Source organism: Macaca nemestrina, chromosome 7, assembly GCF_043159975.1.
Source record: "Macaca nemestrina isolate mMacNem1 chromosome 7, mMacNem.hap1, whole genome shotgun sequence".
Taxonomy (NCBI): Eukaryota; Metazoa; Chordata; class Mammalia; order Primates; family Cercopithecidae; genus Macaca; species Macaca nemestrina.
In genome coordinates, this window is record NC_092131.1 from 13,633,373 (window position 1) to 13,648,053 (window position 14,681).

The window sequence follows — 14,681 nt, forward strand, 5'->3', positions numbered from 1 at the left end:
AAAAAACAAAAGTGAAAAAACTAGTGAAATCCAAATAAAGTCTGAGGTTTAGTTTAGAGTGATGTATCAATGTTAATTTCTGAATGTTTGAAAGATGTACCATGATTATGTATTAATAACATGTTAGCATTAGGGGACACTGGTGGAAGGTATATAGGAACTTTCTAAACTAACTGCAATGTTTGTGAAAATTTAAAATTATTCTGAAATATAAAAAATTAATTAAAAGGACAGAAAAAGATATACTTTTTAAACACTAACCAAAAGAAGATTGGAATGAACATGTGAATATTAGATAAAGTAGATTACAAAACAACGTATATTCTCTTTTTTTCTTTTTCTTTTTCTTTTTTTTCCGAGACAGAGTCTTGCTCTGTCGCCCAGGCTGGAGTGCAGTGGCGCAATCTCGGCTCACTGCAACCTCGGCCTCCCGGGCTCACGCCATTCTCCTGCCTCAGCCTCCCGAGTAGCTGGGACTACAGGCGTCCGCCATCACGCCTAGCTAGGTTTTTTTTTTTTTGTATTTTTAGTAGAGATGGGGTTTCACCGTGTTAGCCAAGATGGTCTCGATCTCCTGACCTCATGATCCGCTGGCCTCGGCCTCCCAAAGTGCTGGGATTACAGGCGTGAGCCACTGCGCCTGGCCAATTTTTGTATTTTTAGTAGAGACAGGGTTTCACCATTTTGGCCAGGCTGGTCTCAAACTCTTGCCTTGTAATCCACCCGCCTCGGCCTCCCAAAGTGCTGGGATTACAGGTGTGAGCCACTGTGCCCAGCCTAACAAAGTATATTTCAAAGAATAAACATTACTTAATGATAAAGGGGTCAATTCAAGAAAACATAATAATCCTAATTTTATGTGCATTTCACCACAGTTTCAAAATACATAAACTACTAGTAAAAAATTACATATTTGAAAGGAGGAATAGACAAACCTGAAATTACAGTTGGAGACTTCAATACTCTCTCTCCGTAATCAATAGAACAAATTATAAACACAATGAAATACTACTACACACCACTAGAATAACTTAAAATTAAAAAGACTGATCATATCAAGTGTTATCAAGTATAAGGAGCAACTCCAACACTCATACTGCTGGTGGAAATATAAAATGGTACCATCACCTTAGAAACAATTTAGCAGTTTCTTAAAGGTATAAACATACATTTACTATATGGTCCTACAATTCGATGTTTACCAGAGAGGAAGGAAAGCACATGTCTACATGAAGATTTATAAATGAATGTGTATAGTCACTAAGTTTGTAAAAGCCCCAACCTGAAAATTACCCAAATGTCCATCAACTGATGAATGGATAAACAAGATGTGTTATACCCATTAAATGGAATCACTATCAATAATAAAAAGCAGTAAACTAACAATATAAGCAACATCAAGGATGAACTACAAAATAATTAGATTGAAAGAAGCCAGGCAAAAGAGTAGACTATATGATCCATTTCTATAAAATTCTAGAAATTGGAAACTAATTTATAGTAATGGAAAGCAGATCAGTGGTTGCCTGGAATGGAAGGGGCTCACGGGAGGGAGCGAGAGATAATCTAAGGACACAAGTAGCTTTTGGGAGTGATGGATATGTTCAGTATCTGAATTGTGTATACATATGTCAAAGTTCGTTAAATTATACAGTTTAAATATGTGTGATTTATTAGATGTGAATTATACCTCAAAAAGCTTCAAAAAATGAAAAAATATATAGTCAGCATATAACCCAACAAACATTCTTAGGCATTTATCCAAGAGATATAAAAAAACGATGTCTAGATTCCACAACAGGCAAAATTATTCCACAGTGACAAAAGCAGATTAATGGTTGCTTAGGGTTAGGGTGTGGAGTTAACTGCAAAGACATACCAGTAGCTTTTGTGGGGGTGATGAAAATGTTTTATATTCTGTGCTAGTTATACAGGTGTACCCATTTGTCAAAACTCATCAAACTATAAACTTAGTTTATTTAAATTATACTTCAATAAAGGTATTTTCCAAAAATGGAGGTGGGGGAATTTGGTGCCCCATCTAGAAAACTAATCTAGAGAGGAAACTTTGTAACACAAGAAGTTTCTAAATGGTATGTTTCCTGTATATCCAAAGTAAATATGTTCCCAATCCCAAACAGATGGTTTAAAAGGGCAGCAACAACTATCTTTTACTGAACAGTACTCTGTACCAAGCATTGTGCCCTATACATACATTTCCTCTAATCTTCTCAACAATCCTGCAATGAAGGTATTATTATTCTCATTTTATTTTTTGTTTGTTTGTTTTGAGACAGGGTCTCACATTGTTGCCCAGGCTGGAGGTCAGTGGCACACTCGTGGCTTACTGCAGCCTCAAACTCCTGAGTGCAAAAAAAAAAAAAAAAAAACAGGAACAAGCCACCATTCCTGGATACTTTTTAAAATTTTTTTGTAGAGACAAGGTCTCGCTATATTGCCCAGGCTAGTCTCGAATTCCTGGGTTCAATGGATCCTCCTGCCTTGACCTCTCAAATTGCTGGGATTACAGGTGTGAGAGCCACTGTGCCCAGCCTATTTATTCCCATTTTAGATTAGGAGACTTGGGCTCACAGAAGATAAGCAACTTACCCAAGGTCTCTCAGTAAGTAAATGAGCAAGCCTCAGCTTCCAAGAATAAATCTGGGTCTGCCTTAAACTATTTCCAATATAACATACTGACTCCCAGTACCTGTTAATTGATACCTCTATTCTACTGAAATTTAAGAAAAACACATTTGCTTCCTTAAACTATCTCCTTGAATACAAGTATCTGCCAGTATAATGACCTTCATTCCCCAGGAGATGCCTAGCACATAAGTACTCAGATATGTTTTAACCTAAATTCATAAGATTGGCTGTAAAGCAACTATTAGTTGCATTACAAATCTTTTCCATTATTAACATCTCTGATTGGAGGGAAAATTACATTCTAAGGGTATAATCGATTTTGCAATTATTACTAACATGATTACATATACCAGTATTATACTAGTATCATCTAAGGATAAGCCAAAAGTGGCTTTTGGCTTATGAAGAACTAAGCCTAAACACTTTCTCTATGCTTTCCACATTTGATAGCCAACACAGTCAATGAAAGACACTGTAATACCCAAAAAATCAAACTGAAAGATGTACAGATTTAAAAGATCCTTGGACCTTATTCAATGCTTTAATTCCCTTCATGTAATCTTAATTTTAAGAAGGAAGACAGGCCTGGTGACTCATACCCATAATCCCAGCAACCTGGGGACTGAGGTAAGTGAATCACTTGAGGCCAGGAGTTCGAGACAAGACTGGGCAATACAGCAAGAACCCCATCTCTACAAAAAAAATTTAATTAGCTACGCATGGTGGCTAATGGCTGTAGCCTCAGCTACTCAGGAGGCTGAGGCAGGAGGAACACTTGAGCCCAGAAGTTCAAGGTTATTGTGAGCTATGATTGTACCACTGCACTCCAGCCTGGGTGACACAGCAAGACCCTGTCTCAAAAAAAAAAAAAAGCTATGAATTTTACCACTTGGTATGGTGAACCCTTTAATTCTTAATGTCAATACTAAGAAACTACTGCACAATTCAACATTACAAGACTGGGAACCAAGCAATACAACTCCCACTTTTTACTGGGAACTAATTAGTTATAATTTATGATAGAACTCAACTTTCCTGTGTCCCTGTGTCTCACTTAGCTACTTCCCAAGAGGAAGCATTGGGATGAGTTAATTGCTCATGAAAATAAACACATACACATGCGTGCATATACATTTATAATATACATATGTTATAATGATTACATTGTAGTTACATAACTTAACACATTCTTTATTCAAATATATATACTCATTTATTTTATATTGCTTTATATATTATCTTATATTTATTTTATAGATTAATTTTTACATATTTTATTATTCTATATTATGAAATTATTTTATATTACAGAATTTATAGGCATTTTTAAATAAAACACTATGCTTACAAGATGAAAACTTTGCTCAATTCTCTCACATCACATTATGTTGTTACGCTTTCAGAGGTCTTTTCAATGACATTATATGGGTCACTTTTACATTGATGAAAATATTTCACTTTTATTTTTAAGCTTTTCCTACAGATCCCATGAGAGCATTCTGCTTTCTACAGATGTCACAGAGAAACCTTTCTGAATCTTCGGTAAGCAGGAAAAAAGACACAGATGCCTCCCATGGTTGTTCTCATAACAAAAGAAAAGGAAACAGAGATGGGAAACAATCTCCAAACCCTTTATATTCAGAGACCTAGTACTTTTCCAAAACAGGGAATTCAAGGTTTGCCAAAGACTTCAGTAATTTGACCTTAGCAATAATGGAAGGTATACAGCTGGAATCCATTATATACTGCTCTTAATATATTAAACAGTGATCCCTCTGTCCTACAAAATACAAATGAAGTTGCCTGCAATTTCCATGTAGAAAGGCAAGTCATTTGTACATCATCTTCACAGAAGATGACAACGTGGGCAATTGTTTTTTAATGAGGACCTCTTAGAATCATTAAAAGCACAGGGACTGAGAATAGCACTCCCAGGAACAGGGAGACTCCAATATCCACTTTGTTTCTCTTTTTCTAAGAAAAACTAATCACACACATGCCTTATCCCCTAAGAGACAATCCAATAACTGAGAGTCTTCTAACCAACAGTCTAGCCAAGTAAAACCTTATAGAACTCCCCTTCTTGTAGGGAAAGAAAAAAAGTTAGATGGTGTAAGTCATGCACAGAGAAACGAAACATCTAAAGGCTATTAACTAGGAAGCTCATTATTGATATGCTAGAAATTATGTACTAAGAAGTTTGTCACTTTTGTTTCCTAAAAAAAATATAGGCTGGGACCATTCAAACACTGCTGGCAGAAGTACAAACTAGTCAAAGCACACTGGAAAACTGTTTAGCAATATCTTTTAAGCCGGACATAGGCATATGCTACGACCAACAATTCTACTTCTATAATGATACCTAAAAGAAATGCACACATGTATTCACCAGGAGACTTGTACATGAATGATTATAACAGCATCATTCATAAAAGCCCCAAACTGAAAACTAAGCCAAATGTCCATCAGCAGTGGAATGAATAAATTGTGATATATTCACATAATGGAATAGTATACAGCAATGAGAATGAACAATCTGTTGCTCCATGCAACAATATGGATAAATCTCTTTTTTAAAATGTTGAGCAAAAGAAGCTATACACAAAAGGTACATAGAGTGCTTTCTACTATAGAAAGTTCAAAATCAAGTAAATCAATGTATAGTGTTAGAAGTCAGGAGAGTAGCTACCCTTTGCAGGAAGTACGGGGCACTGGGACAGGAATACAAAGGAAGCTACTAAGCTAACACGATAATGTTCTATGCTTTAATCTGGATACTGGGTACATGGGTGTGTTCACTTGTAAAAAATCAACAAGCCGTGTTACGATTTGTGCACATTTCTGCATATATTCAAAGTTCACGTTAAAAAATAAAATATAAGCTTATAAAAGTACTTCTTTAACTGATATTCCAAATTCATTACTTTTTTTAATGTATAAAGGCAAACGAAGAACAAACCAGACCATGGGAACGAATTCAACAGAGAGACAGGAGAGGAATATCAAGAATGAAGCAAGATCATCACAGAGCACACTTGGAAAGGAGATGGTATGTATCTCTCTCAAACAAAGGTGTTTGAGATGTGAAAAGATGTTAAAAGACCTGATTAAGCAATACTCTCTCTACTGCCTTGCAACTGCAAGCTGAAAGCTCGTCGCTAATAGACTACTTTCTGGAAAGCCCACAGAATTCCACTCTCACTAGTTGAGTTGTAATTAAGAGTCAGTTAAGTATGTTCCCAAACTAGTTTATCTCAAATTTCACTTGCTGTTGCAATTACATAATTACATAATTTAATTAAATATTACCTAAATATATGAATACATATACTTGTTTCTATAAAAATAAAGTTAAAAGTTTTAGAAAAACTAAATTCAATAAACATAAGTTGTCAAAGAAAATCGCTATTAAAGTATCGAAGAACAAAACACAAGTCGAAAATCATAAAAACCTAGAACCATGCTTTCAGACTGCTTCATAAGCAAATTTAAATTCTTGTTCACCTATAAAGAAAACTGAACTTGATATTGTAAATGCATTATGGGGTGATTTATGAAAGAAGGAGAATTTCAAACTTTAATCAGCAGACCCATACTCAAAGAAAAGACCATGACTCTACATCAAAAGATTGGCAAATGAAAATATATTTATAGTTTACATTAGAATGTACTGTTGAAAATATGTATCATTTATGATTTTATGATTCTAGCCAATTGTTTGTATTAACAACCAACTATCTATCTTAATTGTGAAGAATGCAAAAGTCCTCTCCTGTATATCACTAGAGAAAACTGAGCAAGCAATACTGGTCACTCAAGACCACCTATATACACATACACACATACACGCACAAATGCAAACGTGATCTCTCTCTCTCCCGCCCTCTCTCTCTCTCTCACACACACACACACACCATGCCTCACTAAAACAATACTGAAAGGCAGCAAGCATCAAAAACAGAAATCAAGACAATAATGAAAGTAAATGTGGGACACAGGTCTTAAAAATGAGGGCATTCAAAGGAGTTTTCCACACAGCTTTCCACTGTGGGATAGCAAATAAGATAGGTATTTTAAAAGATAAAACAACTAAAAGCTAGGTGGGTAGCAAAGCTTTAAACACTAGAATTCTTCCTCACTATCTCATTGCTACCCTATCCTAGTCTTGAACCCAGGAAGTACGCCAGAGTTCTCACATGGTACAACACTTGTTTATTTCCACTGATTTGACTGCAGAAATCTCACTCCTTCATATCACTAGGGGGAGCACTTACTCTTTAAAAAATAATAAGAGAAAGTTTTAAAAAAAAAAGTTCCAATTACAGATGCACTTTATGATGGGGGCAGTGGCTGTGGAGGTGGTATGTGCCTTCTGTAGTCCCAGGTATTCGGAAAGCTGAGGTGGGAGGATCATTTTAGCCCAGGAGTTAGAGCACTATGACTGTGCCTGTGAATAGCCACTGCACTCCAGCCTGGGAAACAGAGTGAGACCCTGTCTTTAAAAAAGAAAAAAGGAAAAAAAAAAAAAAAAAAAAGCAAAGCTCTTTATCTGACTGTCCCGGGAAAGCAAAGTGCAAAATGATTTAAAACTCACAGCACAAAGTGAAAATAGTTTTAAAGTCACAAATGACTTTAAAAGTAAGCAACATAAAAGCTAGGCTCAGTACATTAACCAATCAACACATTTAATGCATAACAGCAAATATTACTTAGGGTCATTTGTTAAGAAAATATAAATCAACAGGCTGACCTTACTATTACTCAGTTAAAAATGCTTAATTATGATTTGTGAAGATTCTAATTTCTGATAAATACTATTAGCAAATGAAGTTAATGGACATCTATCACAAACTTCAGTTGGTATACTTTGTTTATTAAATTATTAGAAGGCAAAATTAATACCATTATCCTCTTTTAAAGTTTTAAATGTAACTTGAGCACCTAAGTAGCAAGGAAGTAGGGAAAGGGAAAAGGAGACAGAAGGGAATTAACAGTAATGGGATGCCTATCATGTGCCAGGTGCTTCAACCACACTGGGAAAAGGGAATTATTATTTCCGCTTTACAAATGAAAAGCAGGCCTCGAAAACCATAACTAACTTGACCACTGTCACATAGATAACAAGTTATAGAAGAAGATATGACCCATAATACCTAAAATTAAAAATATCAGAAGTTGCTTAATTCATCTTGCAGTATGGTCATCTTAAATACTCTTTATTCCATTAAGAGGTATGTATTTGTATCACAGCAAAGAACAGGAAAGAACAACAAGAAAGCTTGCCCTTGTCCTCTAAAAGCTTGTCCTCCAGGACCTTACAATCTACTGAAGAAAACATGTACACACAGTTAAGGAATATAAATCAATGATTAATGGCCAATTGAAGAAAGCGCCACTAAGTGATAAGGGAGATCAAAGAAGCCTGGGATCCATGTGGTTTAAGCAGTTAGGGAAGACTTTATGAAACATGTAAGATTATAGCTGGATCCTAGAGATGCTATATGTTGGACAGGGATATACTGAAAGAGTACTCCAGGATGAGCAAAAGCAAAAGTTAAGGATAAACACAATGAAACTGAGTAACAATGAAAAGGCCAGCATGACTGAATCAAAAAGTGAAGAATTAAGTGGAAACAACTCAATATCCATCAACTGATGAATGGCTAAACAAAAGTGCTATATCCATACAGTAGAATACTACACTGCAACAAAAAGAAATAAACTACTAATGCCTGCTATAACATGTGTGAACCTTGAAAACATTAGGCTAAGTGAAAGAAGTCAGTCACAAAAGGCCACATACTGTATGATCCCATGTTTAGGAATGTCCAGAATAGGCAAATCCATATATACAGGAAGCAGAATGGTTCCCAAAGGCTGAGAGGGTTGGTATTGAGGGGTAACTGCTAATAGTACAAAGTTTCTTTTGCGGGTGACAAAAATGTTCTACAATTGATTGCGGTGATGGTTGCACAATTCTGTGAATATACTAAAACCTGCTTAACTATTCAGTTTAAATGAGTGAACTACAGGGACTATGAATTATATCTCAATAAAGCCATTTTTAAAAGTGGGGGACTGGTGGGACATCACATTGCACAGCTAAGATAGAGTCACCTATGGAGTATTCTGAATGCCAGGCTTCAGGGTCTACACTTTATCTGGTAGGCAGTCAGAAATATACAAGTAAAGATTTACCTAATGAAAGCACAGTATACATACTTAGGATTCTTCCATAACAAAATCATTCATATGTTTTAAGTACATTCCAAAAATATATGCAAAATCACAAAGAAGAGAAAGAACAGGAAAAAGATATGATTTTGACTAAGACACAAGCTGGGACTATTAGGAAAGTTGTTTTGCTTCAGTGCTAAATGCCACAGATGGGTATAGCAGCATCATATGTGTGCAAAACCACAAATTCATCTGTGTCAAATCTTTGAAGACTGTAATATTCTAAACTTAATTGTGAAAATGTCATTAATAAATGACTTGCCATATTTCAGGGTAAGATAATGAACAGTATAATTTGTTTTTCATTGATGATAGTACTCTATATTATATATAATGCTTTTTTCAGATAATGGATTCAATCTAAGTGTACCAGAAACTCCACTAATATAAAGCATTGCTTACTGATGCTTACATATCTGACTTTGAATTCTAATTTAACATAATACTCCAAAATAGTTTTAATATACAAAATAAAAGAACTAAAGAAACAAACCTGACACATAAAAGCCAAGAGAAAAAATATGTTACATATTATACATTTATATAATATTCAATGCAGAGGAAAAGGTAAAGTGCTCAAAAAGAAACCTGAAAATCACTGACAGAGGGAAAAAAGGACTCAGCAAAGTACAAATGAAAAAAAGGAATAAATTACATTTACAATAGCAGGTTCAATACATGAGAGAAGATGAGAAGGCCTAAACCGAGGCAAAGTTCGGAACATCTCTATGAAACGATCCTGTCTCCTCCCCTGAATCCCAGGGAAGAAAGACCCTTTCAAGCATTCTTGGCATCATCCCTCCCAAAGCTGGACTAAGGTGAAATCCCACATTCCCCCAGGAGGTGGTAAGATGTTAAGGATACAAAAGAAGAACTCAGCTGGAGAACCCATACACAACCAAACCAGTGTTCCCCTTCTGAGTCACCTTGCAAACCTCCTTCAAGGTAGGTGAGCCACAAGAAACTAAAGGAGATATTGAATCTCTTTTAAAATTCTCTTGTCTAAGAATAAGAGGGGCCATCTGTCTCTATAAGGGCTTTGTAAATTCCAGAACTGAGCGAAACTTATGTTGAGTCTAAGAAATAAAGACAACTCAGACAACCTGGTTTGCTAACAAACAATAAAAGCAAAATAGAAAACAAATAAGCTTTCCTTAAAAAAAAGGCTTATCACTGATATCTAGAATACGGTGTCTTCTATCACAAGTAAATAGAGCAAGACTCTCCATTTCCTAATTCTAAGCCAGTGTTTGTACTAAAGAAAATTCAGTAGGAATAAACAGGAGGTTATTTCAAATCATTAACTGTTGTAGATTTAAACACATTTATCCACACTTTCATCAATTTTCTACCTACTTTGAGTAAAAGAACTGTGGGAATAGGCAAATGTTGACAACTATTGTTCACCATAATAAATGTGTTAATTATTAAGGAATAAAGTATTCCAAATACAACACAATAAAATATGAAAATCGGTTAAAAGTTGGATTATTCTCTAAGTAAACACCCAAAACACACACCGTTGAATTCATATATAAACAGAAGTTTTCTCTGAAGTAAATAGGTAGAAATGATGAGAGCACGTACCATAGCTATCACAAAGAGGGGGAAAATAACATCAACATTAAGTCTAAGATGCAGTTACATTTCTAAATGATACAATTATCAGATGGAATGGTCTACATGGTAAATATGCTGATATTCTGACTAAAGTTACAACAGAAACTCATGATGCCACTTTTAGTAGGCTAAAAAAGTAATTAAGAAAATTGAAGACCTGGAGAGGGAGTTTTTGTTTGTTTGTTTGTTTGTTTTTACAGGATCATTCAATGAATAACATGGGACTGGAAACATGATCTGTAAACAAGAAAGGAGAACAAGAAACTTGCCAGTACCTGGAACTGGCACTGAGCTAAGGAAACAAGGATGACAAATATCCTAGGAGGTAAATTACATCAGTTTTCAAAATCTGATTCTGGAAAATAAGAGTGACTAATTTGCCAAAAGGGAAAAATATGTTGTGTAAGCTAATGAAAAATTTTAAATATACACAAAATGCTGTAGGAAATTTGTTTCTAAAGGATTTTAATCAATTAAAACATCATTAATGGTCACTGTACTAGTTTTTAAGATGCTCAATCTACAAGACAATGTTTTAAATAGTTCAGAAAAATCTTGTAAATATTCGCAGTAACCATTTGCCTTAAGCAATTCTGTAGAGCCTGTGAAATGGTTTGAAATTTAAACGACAGTAGGCTCAACTAAGTTTCCAAAATCCCTCAGACAAAATCATAAAGCTTGCATAGCAAAAGTACTACAAACAGGATATCCTGAACAGCAAAATGAACTACCATATTTGTGGATTTTTTTCCATATAGTAGATCCCATATAATGTGCCTACTCTACAATGAACTTAAAACTAATCCTTGTATACTCAAGTCTCATCTAAACTTACTGAATCTTAAGTGAGAAAAACCAATGCCAGAAAAGAAAAAAAGGATGAGGTTCAACTCAAACCATCTGCTCTTCCTCCTTCAAGCAACATTCTATAAATTAGGTGTTTTATTTAAATTCTCAAATTCATAAGTCCACAGCCAAATCTAATGTATAATATAGTTAAGTACTATGCACACAAAAGTACTCTGTTCAAGTGGCTAAGTAAATCTGAACATAACGGGAACATACATTTTAGAAAGCATTGATCTCTGCTGCCACAGGGGGAAAAAAAAGAGCAATTTCACAGAAAGACTAGGAAATACCTGAGCAGATAAACAGCCCTTTCAATATCACTGAGGTCTTCATCGACTGTCAATCTTTCTATTTCTTCTGGTGTCTGTCAAGGGTAAAATACACATTTATGCACCACAAACATTGGGTCAGTCTTGCCTCCCAACCTCCCAGTGACCCTCTATGAGGATAAACGAATGAAAAAGTTTCACAATTAAGCATTAACAATGAAAACTAATCAAGGAGCTGAGGATACCAGGCGACATCAATCACGGAAGTCTCTAATTGGGTGGTCGAATTTGGGGAGGGGACTGTTTTTTTTCTGTTTTTATCCTTCTAGCTTCTGGATTGCAGCTTGAAAATCGCATCGTGGCTTCAGAACCTTGGCTGAAATCCATTTCATACGCATGTTATAAAACGAATAAATACACACACTTTTATCTCTAATACCTCACGGCTATTTCTCCAGCATTTCCACCCCAAGAAATGCTAAAAGGGGGATGGATGAACACTGCAGCCGAGCAGGCATGAAAAGGACAAGATCTGGAGTGGGGGAGGGAAGGAAATCAACTCTGGGGCTGGAAGAAACCAGAGATTTGAGATATTGCGGCAGGTGGGAGTGAGAGGAGCTAAAGCAGCTAATTAAGCGATGGCCAGGGGAAAGGGGTCCTGTCCGTAAACTAGGTTTGCTGGCGCTAAAGGTTGGAGCCTCTGGGAGGAAGATGACTCTGCGGGGTGGGAGAGCCGGTGGGGGTGGGGGGAGCAAGCTGAAGGTTGACTCCCTCAAGGGACTGGGGAGCAGGGTCCCAGCTAGAGTCCTGGAGGGGTTGGGAGGAAAGGATGCGCGGTGACTCAGGAGGGCGGCAAAGGGTCGCGAGGGCTTGTAGACGGGGACCAGGACCACACTGAGAAAGGGTGCTGGCTGGGAAGCGAGAGGAGGCCGGGCTGCCTCGAGGGCAGAGGGACCCGAGCTTGATCTGACTTGGTGGGCTGGGGGTGAGCGGACGGGACGCTGGGTGGTGTCTCGGGGAGAGGTGGGGGGAGGAGTCGGGAATGTGTGGACCGAGGGGTGGGCCTGGGGCCAGAACCCGGGCGGCGTCAGCGGACCAGAGGTTGGGGAGCCCAGGAGAGGACCGGGGAGAGGTGGGCTGCGGCCTCGAGGGGCAGCTCCCGCGGGGTGGGGCGGGGGGCGGAAGGAAGGGGGTCCGCGACCGAGGACGCTGGGGCTGCCCCGAGGGCTGGGGCTCGGCCGTTCCTGGGGGTGAGCCGGGGGGATTCGGACGCCTCAGAAGGGGCAAGGGCCGCGGGGCTGGCGCCGGGTCGGGGCTGGGGCAGGGACCCGTCCCTTGCGGATGGGGGTCCAGACTAGAGAGGACTGGGTCCGCGCTGAGGAAGGGTCCGGGAGGAGCTGGCTTAGGGCGGCACGGCAACAGGGGCTGGAGGAGGACGGAGGGGCCGGTCCGAGAGGGTCCCGGCGGCCCGAAGGAGGGGAGGGTGGTGGGGTGGGGCGGAGATCAGCGCGGGGCAGGCGGCCGGACGCCCTGAGGGCAGGTCCTCTCCCCGGGGCGCACCTTGAGGCTCCGGCGGACCGGCCTCTCGATGATGGTGAGCTCCTGCAGGTCCTCCATGTAGCCGAACAGGCTGTTCTGACTGAAATCCATCGCGGCGGCGGACGGCGGCGGATGCATGGACCGCCGGGCACCCTCGCCGCCCGGGCTGGAGCGGCCCCGGGATGCCGGACGCGCTCAGCCCCGCGGCCGCCCACCAGCAGGACTTTCTCCCGCTCTTAGCCGCCGGAGCCGAGCGTGAGGCTGGCGGGCGGCGGGAGCAAGAGCACGGCCCGGCGAGGGGGCGGGGCGGGCCCGGCGAGGGGGCGGGGCGAGGCGCGCGGGCGGGCTGTGGGGGCGGGGCCAGGGGCGGTGGCCCGCCACCTTGCCCACCTCGGCCCCGCCCCCTCCCGGGTGCCGCGCGCACGAGGCAGGACGCAACTGCCGCGCAACGACGCGGCGGCCCCGCCACCCCTCTGCGCCCGTTCCTCGCTGTCCTCCTAAACCCCCGTCCGCCCCCAACCAAGGGCGCCCCACCCCACGGCGCGTGCGCAGAGCCTTTTGCCTCCAGCAGCCGGCTGAGGCGGGCTGGGGGCGGGGGCTGGGGGCGGGGAGGCTGAGCCAATGAGAGCGGAAGCAGAGGAGAGTGAGCTGGCTGGGCTGCGGCTGCACCTGCTGACTTAACTAACTGTCCGGTTATTCCCAGGACCGCCCACCCCAGCTGGCGGGTCGCGAACCCAGAGACCCCCCTAACACAACTCCAGCCCTAAGGGGAGCGCTGAGTGCCCAAAATAAGCAGTTAGAACGCGGGGTGCCGGGCTGACGGGGGAGGGGGCTGTGGGAATACAGCCCTGGAGGGGCTGGCTTTTGGGCAAGGGCAGCATTCGGAAAAGGCCTCCCGGAGAAGAGTCACTTAAACTGAATCTTAGCTTTCCCAAAAGAAATAATAAAAGCAAGCCCGTCTGGGGTTGAAGCCTGGGTGTGTTTGGTTGTGTTTGAGAAGTGCCGTCAAAGTAGAGCTCGGGGCTCGGGCACCGAGGGCTTGGCGAGGTGGGTAGAGGGAAGAGGACCTAGGTCGTTGGTGAAGAGAAGCCCTGCTCTGGACAGTCACGCTGAGTCCCTTGCACTTGGTTCTGTTAAGAATGGGACGAGATGGAAGGGGAATTGGGGCGGTTTTTTTGGACCTTGGGGACAAGTTATGTTCGTACTCCAGCTCGTCAGTCAGTCAGTAAGGCCCTTTTCTTTTTCGTTTTTATTTTCCACTCGTTCCTTCTCCACACCCATTCTTCTACCCGCCATATACACCCTCTCCTCTACTAAGGTATGTCCCAGTTCATGCACCTTATACAGCCTCAAAAGATACATGGTTTGTGTCTGTTTTTAACATACGTGAACGGCATTGTGATAAGAACTCATTCTGTTCCTTGTTTTTCTCTCAGTGTCTTAGAGATCTATCCATGTGACACTATACAACCAGAGTTCATTATTTATGACTAATAATAGTATTTGATTTGTGTGTCT

At 40.4% G+C, this 14,681-nt stretch overlaps 1 protein-coding gene across 6 annotated transcripts in view; it reads right to left on the reverse strand.

The window, feature by feature from the left end:
• LOC105467503 (protein phosphatase 4 regulatory subunit 4) overlaps window positions 1-13,446 on the reverse strand; it is a 105,984-nt gene extending 92,538 nt beyond the window's left edge. For all 6 annotated transcript variants that reach the window (XM_011717127.3, XM_011717128.2, XM_071099658.1 and 3 more), the window contains exons 1-2: window positions 13,185-13,446; window positions 11,646-11,719 (exon numbers count right to left, since the gene is read on the reverse strand). In XM_011717127.3, the coding sequence (XP_011715429.1) occupies window positions 11,646-11,719; window positions 13,185-13,301 (191 nt within the window). In that variant the 5' untranslated portion in view covers window positions 13,302-13,446. The remainder of the gene's footprint in view (window positions 1-11,645; window positions 11,720-13,184) is intronic.
• Window positions 13,447-14,681: the final 1,235 nt, after the last annotated feature.